The sequence below is a fragment of the Zootoca vivipara genome, chromosome 10 (assembly GCF_965207765.1).
Source record: "Zootoca vivipara chromosome 10, rZooViv2.hap1.1, whole genome shotgun sequence".
Lineage (NCBI taxonomy): Eukaryota > Metazoa > Chordata > Lepidosauria > Squamata > Lacertidae > Zootoca > Zootoca vivipara.
Window position 1 is genome coordinate 28,325,461 of NC_142593.1, and position 14,301 is coordinate 28,339,761.

The window sequence follows — 14,301 nt, forward strand, 5'->3', positions numbered from 1 at the left end:
ACATTCGGTGGAAATGGCTCCCCCCCTTATGTTTACCATTTATTGGTGAGATCTCCGTGCCATCAGTAGAGACCAGTTGAATTGTGTAACTTTCATCACCTTCCAACAGACCATCTTGAATTGCTTGCAAAACTATGGTTTTTTGGGATTCCATCTGTATTAAAGTGGAGCAGAAAATAGTTCAACTTACAGCTGTCACTTGGTATATTATCAGAAGAGAATGTACCTTCAGTTCTAAGCAAAATTTACCATATCTAATTAATTTAATAATAAAAAAACATTCTGTCAAGACAGATTAAGCCTCTCAGGTGGCTTTTTGGTGAAGCAGAAGGTGTCTAATTATGAATGTAGAAAATGGACTCCTCAGAAAAAATGTGGCAATGACTCATCTGGAAGAGAAGTTGTCAACCCTTCTCAAGCAGCAGTAAAAGCCAGACCAATCTCACCACAGGTGATCTTGAATAAATCTTCCTGCTTACTTTCAGAGTCAAGTTAACTGGGCAAATAGTGCACCACATTGGGGCCAAACAACACAACAATTTGTCCCTATGAGTACGGCTGACAGTATTCAGGGGTATTTAGGCATGTTCAGGACCTCATATAGAAGATTGTTTTCTTCACTTCCATGACCCTCAGATAGACTGGTAGAAGGATACACAAGCATCAAAGAAAAAAGGGAAATGGTAGAAAGCAGTAGGTTTACCTCAGCAAAGAGAAGGGTCCCATTGAGAGGAGTGAGGTCATATTTAGCTGCCTCCTCTAGTATCCAAATGAGCCGAACTTCCCCTTTGCCTCCTTCACTCCGACTTACAGTAAGAAACACATTTGCGGCAGGATCGTCAATTGACTGGGGCTCCTTCACGGTTACCTAAAACAACGAAGGCAAGAAAAGGTTAGACCAGATATGTCACACTTTGCACATATGGATGCTAATGTGGGAAAATAATTGGAAGTTGCACACACACATACACACACACACACACACACACACACACACAACACCAAGTATCTGGGGTCACTCCAAAGAAAGACAGCACTAGCATCCTTTCAGTACCACACATGGAGTACCTGATCCAGTACAGGAACCCCCAATACAGAACCAAGTGTCAGATGCACAGATCCAGTGCCAGGAGGGAACTGTATAGAAGCAGCAGCCAACTTCTGTGCACATACCAGCCTCTCTAGGTTGAAACTAAAACATCTATTTGATCTCTACACTCAACATTCTGATTCATGACTTCCTACTTCTTTTATTTTTTTCAAGTGGGTGGGAAACATACAAAATACTAGTATTTGATTCAATAGAACAATCATTCAGCAAAACCTATCAATAGAAATGTTACAAACTTTGTGGGAAATGTTCAGTTTTCTCCTTTCGACATCTGAAACAGTGCTGACATTTGTGAAACAACTGAATTTGTTTATTACTGTACATTTAATTATAAAACTGCTCAGTATGTACCACTTACATGTCGTATGGACATAACCTAGTGTCCTTCCTGCGCAACAGTCTCCTAGCAACCATCTGAAACATGCCTATCTTAAAAACCTGCTTACAAATAACATTCTTTCTCTGGTACTGAACCTGGCTACTATGCACGTCTCTAACAATAAAGCTATCTTCACAAAACTACTAGGTAAGGAAGCAAACCAAAGATTAATGAAGCTCTGTGTTGGAACACTGGAATACATGGAGATCAAAGAAGCAATTTTAAAATTCAATTTTCAGAGGAAAACCCATTTTTAAAAAATACCATACCATATGCAAGCAATTTTGCTACTTTTTCTTATGTGGAGAGTTTGCCTGTGAAAAATGAAACCAGTTTAAATGCCCAAAATATAAACCTAGCAACTTTGCTCATGACACTTTCCATCACCTCTGGCCTAAAGTAGCCACTGAGCTGATTCATGCAACACAGTAAGCCAAACTCTGGTTGAAGGAGACTGTGTGAATATGCAGGCTCCCAGACAGGAGTTTGCAGCCATTTTGCTCCTCCCCCATTTTTTCTACTGTTGCACAATGGCAAGCTAAGCTCTTCATAGTTAGTGTAGAGAGAGCTTAACCATGACGCACAAAGCCAAACCTTTGATTAGCTCAGTGTGCTACAGCAGTAAAAGAACCAGAGAGGAGCAAAGCAGCTGTGAGCATCTTCCCCCACCAAGCCAACACCTTTGCATGGTCTTCCTAAGCCACAATGTGTTTTGCCGTGTTGTGCAAACCAGCTCATTATCAGTGAAAAGTTAGGACCTAAGAAACAATGTCCTCCTCTAACAATATGTACTGCAATTTACTTTGTGTCATGACATGATCAAAATTTGTGTCTCCCCAAGCCCTTTCTACATCATTGGCAGGGGCAAAGGAGTCACACAGCATGATGACATGAAACCAGGGCATGAGACAAGCTGTACTAAATTGTGGTGGAGGAGAAACTCAGCGAGAGGCTGCCATGTTTTCTGTAGCAGCTAGTTTTGCTCTCAGCCTCAGGGGTAGGTTTGTAGTTCCTAATAGAATTATGGAAATAATAATTTTAAAATGATTAAAGAATAAAGGTATGCTATATTGCCTCTGGGCTCATGAGATATGGAGACAAGGAATGGAGGCAGCCCCACAGCTGACATACTGTGGACAGAACAACTTCCAGTTTACTTGAAACACATGCAAAAGAAGCAGCTCTTCCCTTTCTCAGCCACATGCTTTCTTGTGGTGAATTAGCTGCCATTCAAGATCCACAGCTTTACATTTTGGTTTTGTTATACAACAACAGTGCTTATAATATGTATGCATTATAAAAGTTTTATAAAATGTAAGTAGTTTTGTTTGGATGGGTGTTTCATTCAATCTTTCCCTGACATTTTTAAGTAATTGGTGATTCAATAGCTACACAACCAACACCACACAAACACCCCCAAATGTACCACTTACATGCTTTTCTTCAAACCCAAACACGCCAACAGGAGAGTCATTGGGTGGAATAGTGACAGTCACTTGCACATCCTCCCCTAATCGGGCACCACCTGTCACTCTGACTAAAGTGACAGTGAACATCTCTATAAACTCAACAAGGTCGTCATCTATGATGGTGATCTCTATCACTCCTGTCACCTGGAAAAACAAAACAAAATTCTGTGAAATAGGTGGCATATATCATTATATGATGAGCATGCTGAAACTTAAGACAATACAATCAGTGAATGGACAGCATTTTTGGAAAAAAGTAGATCTAAACTCTATACAATCAAGTGGTTTCCAGCAGCAACTTTCTCAAATTTTGAGACTTCAGCAATGACTCAGAAGGACGGGGGAACTTTAATGAAATGGTGTGTGGCTGTGGGTGTGTTGCCCCTCACCCTGCCATAAACCCTAACACAGAGAGTGTACTGTACAGTCCTTGTTGAAACCAACAAGTGTATGTACCAGGTGCTTAAAAAATCCTAAAGGAAGATTAAACATTCTGCACGGACCTCTGAAAACTGTATAAAACTGTGTTTGCTTTTGGGATACATTTTTACCTTGCTAGTCATAGACATAGAGAACTATGCAGTGGGCCTTTCAAATCCCTTCCAAATCTTCCAAATTGCACTGTAATTGTTTACATGAAGAATGGAAAGCTGTGTTCTGTTTTGTTTTTTAAAGAGAGGAAACGTGATGGACATGTGAGGGGGCTGTCACATGATTAACTGCATTCATCATGTGAAGAACATAGTCATGAAAACATATGAACTAAGGAGTACAAGATGATCTAAAATGTTGTGAATTTTTGCATCAGCATACTCCATACTTCTCCATCAGCAAATGTTAGGTTCCCAGACGATGGCGTGAAGTCTTCCAGGCTAGCAGTGGCAGGTGTGGCTTCCCAATACAGATTTACTGATCCAAATTTTCCTCCTCCTCGAGCAACTGGTAGCTTCAGAACATTATCAGGTGGTGGAACCTCAAAGCCAGCTACCATTCCACTCATATCCTGGAAAGAAAGCAGTATTTTAAATTCAGCTTGGGACAGTTATCAGAGCACTATAATGATTGCATTTCTGACAAAGAAAAGTTAGGATATCAAACCATGGTTTGAAGTTGGTTTTAAAATCTGGCATGTTCCAAGCCTAGCAGCCATAGCTTTCCTGGTTCAGATGAAACAGGAAACAATGGTTATTTATAGACTTCCTTGTTTAATTGTAAGCCTGCTCCCATGTTACATTGTACAGGCTGTCTCTGCACATGTACAAGTGTTTGGGGGGGGGGAAGCATACACTTGTTGATTTTTATATGTCAACTGCTGAGTGCATAGGTGCACAAGCTATTGTTGTTGTTGTTGTTGTTTAGTCGTTTAGTCGTGTCCGACTCTTCGTGACCCCATGGACCATAGCACGCCAGGCACTCCTGTCTTCCACTGCCTCCCGCAGTTTGGTCAAACTCATGTTCGTAGCTTCGAGAACACTGTCCAACCATCTCGTCCTCTGTCGTCCCCTTCTCCTAGTGCCCTCCATCTTTCCCAACATCAAGGTCTTTTCCAAGGATTCTTCTCTTCTCATGAGGTGGCCAAAGTATTGGAGCCTCAGCTTCACGATCTGTCCTTCCAGTGAGCACTCAGGGCTGATTTCCTTAAGAATGGATAGGTTTGATCTTCTTGCAGTCCATGGGACTCTCAAGAGTCTCCTCCAGCACCATAATTCAAAAGCATCAATTCTTCGGCGATCGGCCTTCTTTATGGTCCAGCTCTCACTTCCACTTCCATTCCATGGAAGTTTGAGCACAAGCTATACACTTGCTGAATGTTGCATGTGAATAACTGTATGAACGCACAGCTCTGCTATTTGGGGACACAGACTGTGAACTCAAATGTACTCATGACTTGGGCAAAAGGTAGAACAAAGAGGTCTCATGTGTGGTTGAAAGGCTAGTGCAAGGGTGACCAAGGTGGTGACCTCCAGATGTTGTTGGACTCCAGCTCCCATCAGCCCCAGACAACATGACCAATGATCAGGGATGATGAAAGAAACATCTGTGGGACAGCACACTGGCACCCCCAGGGCAAGTGATATCTCAGCTTAAGTTGAGATATAAAATGTCCCAATCAGCTCAACCATCTACAAACAAAGTCAATTTCAGATTACTGAGACCAAGAATAATGACAGCATGGGGGCATTGACATTTTTCAGTTTGTTCTCACCTTGGCAGCACTGAAATAAAATATCCCTCTAGGATCATCATTCTCTTCAATTGTTATCTCAGCTATTTCTAAGCCAAGTCTTTTCACACTTGGCCCTCCTCCAGTAAGGGACGAGTCCAGCAACTGCACACTGCTAATATTGATTACAAATACCTCCTGTAATTCTGGAATGTTATCCTGTCGGGGTGGAAATGACAAATGGAAAGGTGGAATGTGAATCTCTCAAATACTGGGGCTATAACAAAATGGACACACTCTCCCCCCATTCTTTTGCCTATGAAAATATTGCATTGCAATTGCATCTTATTATTGTATATGTAAATTGCCCTTGCAAAAGTATAAAGGCCCCATCACACTTATATAGAACTAGCTTCACACTTATATAGAGCTATATAGAGTACATCACATTTTGGCCATAGTTTTTTATTCTAGGCCTAGTTCAGTGGTTCCCAATTAGCTATGTACTGCGGACCGCCTGTTTTTCAAAAACCAAGCCATGGACCCCCTACTTTTTGATATCTCTGTGGTATTTTTTCTTGTGAATGGTGCCACAGACCCCCTGAGTGGGTTATATGAACTCCCTTGGGTCCACATACCACCAGTTTGGAACCACTGGTCTAGTTCATACATCACCTCAGTCCAGTCTCAGTGAGCAGACACCAAGGCTGTAATCCTATGCATGGGAGTAAGTGCTATCAAACAGAGTGGAACCTATTTCTGAGTAATCACTGCAGCCTGAAAATCTCAGTAGTTACAAACCATACATTCAAAGCACATTGATTCTCCCAAAGAATCCTGGGAACCACAGTTTACCCCTCACTGAGCTATAATTCCCAGGATTCTCTGAGGAAAGTCATGTGCTTTAAATATATGGTGTATACACAGTCCGGAACTCTAAACAGTAATGGGCGCCTTGACCTAATTGCAAAGAAGAATTGGGCAGCTGGTTTAGGAGACTAGTTGAATAAATTGGATTAAACATTCTCTTCTATTCTGAACTTTCTAAACCTGGCTGAATTTAAGCACATGTGTGTTATCAAAGTGCATCTTGAGAACATAGGATGGTATCCCATATTAGTCATAAAATTAAGGGTATTGCTAATTGTGTTCCATTAGTTTCTGCTCTGAGCAGAACTTGTTTAGATGCAATGAACTTTGTTTCCAATCATGGCTCATGCAGCACAATGCATCCTCCCACACCCTTATCACATGTGCTTCATGTACAAATGAAGTACTGTAGATCAACAGAGCACAGACAGAGGCGGCAGGTGGGAAGTAACAAGCAGCAGAAGTGAATTTGCCTATTTGCCAGATGATCTGGCATGCTGCATCCTTTGCCAGTCATCATAACTGTCATTTACTAGGCCCAGGGATTTGTGTAGAGTTTGGCTCCTTAGTCACATCAACCATAGAGAGCTGCATGAGTGAAGAAAAAAAGATATATTAAAATACTCACTGGCAAAATGACTACATTTACTGAAGCCATTGTCATGTTCTCTGGCATAATAATGGTCTTGTTTTCCAACCTATAATCCTCATTTTCAATGGCTTGATTGACAAGCAGGAGTGAAAAAATGGGCTGGGGAATCAACTGCACACTGATATCGCCAGCAAATCCTTGTTCTCTGATAACATGTAAAGTAACAATGGTGGGTTTCTCTGAAAAGATTGGAGAAAAAACTTGTAATGAAGTTTTAAAATACTTATTTATTGTTACATTTATATTTCACCTTTTCTCCAAAGAGCTAAAGGCGGCATACACAAAGCTATATTGGCCCCTGAAGAGTGCAAAGAGAGGTAGGAAATTATTTAGCACAGGCACATCCAACAGGTAGATCGTGATCTACTGGTAGATCACTGAACATCTGTGGTAATCACTGGTAGATCACTGGTTCCCCCAAAAGAAGCTCAACATTTTTGCCCTGCTCCCCCCCCAAATGGGCCTTCCTCTTCCCTAAAAAAGCTCAACAACTTTGACCTAACACTGGACACTGCCAGTCTTTAACTAGATTGCAGTCTCTTGGCAGAATACAAGAGTATGTGCTCCATAATTTTAAGCAAAGACAGGGGAGACATTTTTTTTGCTTTTACTTGTTTGCACTTTTTCATTAATCTCCATGTCTTTGCCATGTCCTATCATTGAAGGGCGCTGTGGGTTAAACCACAGAGTCTAGGGCTTGCTGATCAGAAGGTCGGCGGTTCGAATCCCTGCAACGGGGTGAGCTCCCGTTGTTCGGTCCCAGCTCCTGCCCACCTAGCAGTTCAAAAGCACATCAAAGTGCAAGTAGATAAATATTTCCTACCGGCAGGAAGGTAAACGGCATTTCTGTGTGCTGCTCTGGTTCGCCAGAAGCAGCTTTGTCATGGTGGTCACATGACCTGGAAGCTGTCTGTGGACAAACGCCAGCTCCCTCGGCCTATAGAGCGAGATGAGCGCACAACCTCAGAGTCGGACACGACTGGACCTGATGGTCAGGGGCCCCTTTACCTTTATCATTGAAGGGACGCAGGTGGCGCTGTGGTCTAAACCACTGAGCCTATGGCTTGCTGAGCTCCCGTTGCTTTGTCCCAGCTCCTGCCCACCTAGCAGTTCGAAAGCACGCCAAAGTGCAAGTAAATAAATAGGTACCGCTTCGGCAGGAAGGTAAACGGCATTTTCATGCGCTGCTCTGTTTTTGCCAGAAGTTGCTTAGTCATGCTGGCCACATGACCTGGAAAAACTGTCTGCGGAAAAACGTCGGCTCCCTTGGCCAGTAAAGCGAGTTGAATGCCGCAACCCCAGAGTTGTTCGTGACTGGACTTAATTGTCAGGGGTCCTTTACCTTTTTATTGGTACATTTGATTCAACTCAGTTTTATTCTGGTTGGTCCTTACAAGAACCATGTAACTAAGAAGTGGTGCCAGAGTTTGATCCCACCATGCTCCAACCCCTTTTCTGTTTGTGTCATACGCTTCAGATCGTAAGCCTAGCCTTATCACAAGGCTGTTCTGGAGTTTTTTTTTTTCCAGCTGAAGAGTGGCATTAAAATGAATAAAACAATATATTTACTTAAAATAAAACAACAGTCGAAATAATAGAAGAAGAAACACACTGTGATGCAATGAATCAGGAACAAATGTTGGGATCTGCCTTGCTTTGCTCCCTTTCATTATATCAGAACTTGAAAAACATCCAGCAGGGCTAATTGAACAGCAACGACTCATTCAATAAATTACATTAAAAAATTTGCATCCACAGGGCCAAGAAAATCTGCCCAATCTGGACATGACTGATAGCAAATTTAGACAGCTAAAACATGCTAGTCCAAGCCCTGTGCTACAGCAGAGTGTGAAAATATTTTGTGAGACAACCTCGTAAGGTGTTTTGTACTCGGGCACAAATACAAAATGCATGCATGGAGGATGCAGAGATAATACTGTACATTCTCTCGTCAAATATATGGATCTCACTGCTATATCACTGCATCTCAAAGTTGTTGTTTTTTAACTCATTAGGCAGGGGAAACATACTACTAATTTCTCCTGTCTGCCAGTGAACAGGAACACCAGTGGATAGTGGGCTCCACCACTGTGGAAGCCTTGGCTGTACCAAGGTGAGCTGAAAGCTATGGCCAGCATTTCCCCCACAGATGAAAGTCCCCAAACTTTGGCAGGCTGATGGCAGCTTTGGGTCCTCAGGCTCTCCTCAGGGCTGATGTAGTGAGGACAAGGGAAGCAACAGCTGGCACAAGCCAATAGGTGGGTGTAGTTCTTCTTTCTTCCCTGCCCCCAATCAGGACAGCTCTATATAGCTGAACTGTTCTCATAAAGATCTGGAAATATTTTTAATTACTTTCCCATCACCAGCAGGTCCCTGGATGGGTTACAGCAATTTAATTTTTGATATTAAAACCAGTTAAAACAAATTACTATCACAGGAAAATGTGCTTTTCACAAGAGGATCACAGAATTGACTCACCTTCAGGTTCTGCTACTTTAACAAAGAGAGAGTCTGTATGCCATCCTACTGTGCCGTAAGGAGTATCATTAGGCAAAATGGAAAGTATAGCTTTTGCTCTGTTTGGATCAATGGTGGCTCCTCTTTTGGGATCCAGTACTCCCATAGTGCTGACACGAGTAAGAGTTATAATCACGGTCTCTGCAACTTCAGGAATGACATCTGCAAGGACTGTTAAGGTGATCGTGGACAAGGCTTGACCTTCCGAAAATATAATCTAAAGATTTTAAGAAGGAAAACAGAATGTTTTTAAAGCAACCTAGGATAAAACATTGATTCAGAGACAGTAGATTGAATTCAACTAAGATCTACTCAGAATAGGTCCATTGAAATGAATAGGCTTAAATTAGGCATGTTTGCTCATGCAAGAAGTACGGTAGTTCATGATTTAGGCTGATTTGTTCATATCTCACATGGTCTCATGCCCCTCACGAGCTCACAATGGCTGCTTTTGCTCACAATGGAAACCAAACTGCATTTGTAATTTCATATGACCAAGTCATTAACCATGAGATCACAAGTCAATATAAGAAAACTATTCTCCTGTTAACCTGTCAGCAAACATGATTTTTAGTGCTTACATATGCAACATAGTAATTAATTAGATCGCTTGTCTACTAGTAATTAGAGCTTTACACATTTTCTGCAACTAATATTCAGCTTGACAAAATACGTACCACCCCTGAAGTTGGAAATATATCATTAATGCTCCCATGAGCCTCCCACTGTACTGTAACACGTCCATAGGTACTTATTAGGCGTTCAACATTCAAGGTGATCAAAGTGTCCTTTTCCATTTCTTCTACTTGTTTAAATAAAGAATTCTAAAAAACGTACAAATGAAGTAGAAAAGCATGTGAGCAACTTCAACAAGAATGCATGAAAAGGTTACAGCTAAGTAGCATGGGGAGAAAAACTTGATTCTTCATGTTTAATTTCCAAATCAATATATATATGGAGCTTTACATATACATTAACTTCATGTTTTAAAATAGTCCAAGTTCTCATATGTTTCCTAGAAACTAGCATAGAGCAGCAACTAGAATGGTGGACTTGGACTAGAGACCTGGGTCTGAGCTCCTCTTAGCTGTGAAGCTCAGTGGGTGACATTGGGCAAGCTATTTTCTCTCAAACCAATTAACCTCTCAGGTTTGTTCTGTAGACAAAATTAAGGGAGGTGGAGTCCACATATATACCCTAAGATAAGAGGTGCAGATGCAGCAAGTTTAATTTCATGTATTATTATAATTTGTTACCTAAGTGAATTACATGATAAAAAGCTCCAAGTTCCAGTGAATAACAAGGTGGGCTATTTTGCAAGGAGGAACTATTTAGACATGATTTTATGTAGCCTTACACCTAACATATTGATTTTCATTCATATAAAGAAGGTGTGAATAATCATGCATCAGAATAATATATCTAAGTATTCACATGCTCTGCTATTGTTCTATTGCAAATATATTCTAATATAACTCAATAACCTGGGCAAAAGCAACAACTCCATGGGCATCATCATTTGGTGGTATAATTATGGTAACATAACCATTAGGACCAATTTCTGCACCGCCTTTTGGATTTTTCAGCCATACTCTAAAAAATTCTTCTTCCTCCGGGATTGTGTCATCAAAGATATTGATTGCTATCACAGCTTCTTGATCTCCAGGTTCAAATATCAGTTCACCTGAACTAGCATAAAAACACATATAGACAGCATAATTATAATTAAAGATTAGTTATCCAAGACAACTACAGCAAAAAAATGGGTTTGTCATGCAAAAATAATATATCACAGACCAGAATAATTATTTGACTCTTAAGTTTTCAGTTACCATTTGTTGTTTTTTATGTAGCATTACAAGAAACATATTACTCATACTGTACATACTTTAAGCAAACAATTTATATTGTATTTTCTTGCTCTTTTGAGCCAGCATGTAGTAGGGATGCTTATGAGTAGAACTTTAAACTCCTTTGAATTCAAGAAGACGGAGGAAGTGTTTTTGACTGGATTGAGCAATACATCAGATTAGCAAAGACTTTTACCTCCAGGGTGAGGGCAACAAAGGTCTCCCAACAGGTCTCAGAATCCCTTATTAAATGGCAGTCCCCAGGATTCATTAGGGGAAACTATTTCTGTATAAAATGGTATTAGACTGTTTTAAATGTATAGTGCAGATGGGGCTTCTATCCTGACTATTTTGGCTCCTACTACAGTATGTCTGTTTACTCCCCTTCCCTTGTCTACTCTATCCTGGGTTTCTACATAGCTCCACAGATGGTATTCTCCATTTGCACATAGCTTTCTGAGTACAGCATGTTCACTAGATATTCAAAGGGTCAGAACTGATTTGTAGAATATAGGATCATATAAGGGTCCCATAAAGTTAAAGCAAAAGGAAGAGAAAGAAGAGTGTGGATATGAAAGTTGTTTAGACATTACAACTAAAAATAGACAGGAAAAACTCACTCTGTCTGCTTGTAAGTAAAGGGATAAAATCAGGAACCTACCTCGGTATAAAATCTGATTGGTTGGAGACTGAAGTCAGCTCATAAACATAGGAGTAGGATTCTGCAGACAAGACAATTAGACTTTTGTTGGAATTAAGAGATACTACACTGACAGTGGTGAAATGACTGGCAGAAGGGGCTTCCAGCAATGGAGAGAACTGGTTTTTTTCTGAGTTCCAAGAATACAGAGCTGATTTATCCTTGCTAGCAAAGAGCAAATGGCCTGCATCAAGAAACAGAAAAAGGAAATAACTTTAGAGGGACAAATTTAAAATGTTTATGTTGAAAGAAAAGAAGAGCTAGTTGGTTAGTTTGCTTTCAATGTTTATTACATCTAAGGATTTGCCTAACATTTAATTCCTTTTTATATTTTTACTTCAAGTAAAGTTTTCAACTTATTTTTTAGAATATGAAAAATTAAGTTTAGAAAAGAATGGTTTTCAGCTATAATGAAATGCTTGCTCTGCTTGGATAAAATTGCTTTAGCAATTAACATTACTTCTGTCTCATCAACTCTTTTTATTTTTCTGTCTAATATTGACATTTCATTTTGATTTCATAGGAAGATTGTTTCCTGCACTAAATTGTTTGCTTCTTCTAAACCTGGCATCAATATCCTTCAGTATATTAGTTCCATTTTCATGTTCATACAACTCCATGATACTACACAGAGCTAGGATGCCATACAGAGAAAATATAGTAATATCAGCAACAAAACAACAAAAACATGGCCATTAAGTATCATGCCCATTAAATATCCTTCTAGATTCAGACCTTCAAACACCTTTTGACACTAGAATAAATGTATCCCAATCATTTTCCTGTGTACACTGAAAAACCATGGCCAACTGCAACATCTCTCGGCATGCATGTGCAGCAAAAAGGAATATTTGTGCTATTTATACATGATGTTGCCATGTACATGCTTTTTCCAACAAGGAAATGATACAAAGTGTTGGGAAAGCATTTTGTGGAAGCCAACTGTAAGAGGAACTCCTCCCTGCACCAACTAAAAAAACCCACATACCTACACCTGAGGGTGGGACAAAAGTATGGATTTCATTTACAGCTTTTATAAAAAGGGACTGAAAATGCCTGAATGAAGGTTGTCCTGTCTCCCACACAAAAACTTCACAGGTATTGTTGGGCCCTGTGGAGAATAAGAAGAGGAAGAGCATAAGCTTGCATGCAAATATTTTAGCCACATTATCAAGTAATTATTTCCACCTGAAAAATATTTATTTATTTATTTATTTATTTTATGTATCTCAGGAAAAGCAAAAGTATGATATAACTAGAACCACAGATGGGACCAACTTCTGGGATTTTATTTATTAATTTCTACCTAAGTGAAAGTATTTGAGAAATATTTTTTTTAAAAAAATTAAAAATCAAATAAAATGTAGAAATCAAAATAATAGTAAATGACTAGCTTCTGATGTGCTTCTTGAAAAAGTATATGCTGCACATTTGATCATTGCTATCCATACTGAGCTCCTTTTGAAGGAAGGGTAAGATAGAAGAAAAAATAATAATATTACTATTACCATTTTTTATTATTCACTATCATGTGTACCTTACATTGGCAAGGACAAGATTCTTATATAATAAAGAGGCCATAGAAACATTTTCTTGATAAGAGTTGTAAAGAAGTAATTTCCGTTCCCATTTCATGTTTCTATTTCCATAGTAACAGCTGAATCTTCATGTATTTCTGTCAAACAGCTCTTGTTTGTAGGAATACCTTTTGCAAAAATTAGGTAGATGTCAGATCCAGAAATGAAGGCTTTGACTCTTGTTACGCCATTGATTGGCAGTTCATGAAGCTTTCTAAATTTGTTATCTAACCACTGGTATAAAAGAGGAGCGTGTGTGGTGTCTGATGGAGCCACAACTAGATATGTAGTGCCTCCCCTTGAGAAAAGATCCACGCTTAGAACTCCATTCACAGAGAGCTGATGATGGACTCTAAAGATGCCATTATCCCAGAAGAAAATCTGGGGGAAATGAGGGGAGAAGAAAACACCTCTTGTTACATCTAAGACTATACACAAACAAATCAGAAGTCATGTTAAAATGCCATTAAGCCCAACATTAAGTCATTAAGAGCCAGTGTGGTGTAGTGGTTAGAGTGTTGGGAGATCAGGGTTCATTATCTTCACTTAGCCATCAAGTTCACTGGGTGTACCTGGTCCAGTTACTCACTCACTCTCAACTTAACATTCTTCACAGGATCATTGCTGTGAGAATAAAATGGGGATGAGGTGAAGTATGTATGCCACACTGAGATATAAACATATGAAATACTGGCATGGTTTTTATTTAGGATATGAAAAATCGGGATATGCCTCCTGTAAGTCACACCCTCAAAATGAGCTTGAGGCTGACTGATAAACTGAAGCATTCATGAAAGTACCAGAAACAAATGCAGTACTTACAAACAGAAAGCTAAAACAGGGTACAAGTAAGTCCACGACAACCCCAATTTTGTAACTTATTAGTTGTCTATGCCAGAACAAGCAGCTTAGTCAGTAAGCAAAGAAGCACCTCTGACAACTTCAGAATAATATAGCTTATTCTAGCTATATTTATTGATGTGCTTTAGAAATCTTGTTTATGAAAATATAT

General features: G+C 39.8%; 1 protein-coding gene across 1 annotated transcript in view; it reads right to left on the reverse strand.

The window, feature by feature from the left end:
• Positions 1-14,301, reverse strand: part of ADGRV1 (adhesion G protein-coupled receptor V1) — a 253,099-nt gene that overhangs the window by 151,563 nt on the left and 87,235 nt on the right. The window contains exons 49-60 of the mRNA XM_088653182.1: positions 13,418-13,670; positions 12,701-12,823; positions 11,674-11,896; positions 10,647-10,851; positions 9,840-9,986; positions 9,124-9,379; positions 6,622-6,824; positions 5,166-5,342; positions 3,780-3,962; positions 2,924-3,103; positions 704-868; positions 37-154 (exon numbers count right to left, since the gene is read on the reverse strand). Of these exons, the coding sequence (XP_088509308.1) occupies positions 37-154; positions 704-868; positions 2,924-3,103; positions 3,780-3,962; positions 5,166-5,342; positions 6,622-6,824; positions 9,124-9,379; positions 9,840-9,986; positions 10,647-10,851; positions 11,674-11,896; positions 12,701-12,823; positions 13,418-13,670 (2,233 nt within the window). The remainder of the gene's footprint in view (positions 1-36; positions 155-703; positions 869-2,923; positions 3,104-3,779; positions 3,963-5,165; positions 5,343-6,621; positions 6,825-9,123; positions 9,380-9,839; positions 9,987-10,646; positions 10,852-11,673; positions 11,897-12,700; positions 12,824-13,417; positions 13,671-14,301) is intronic.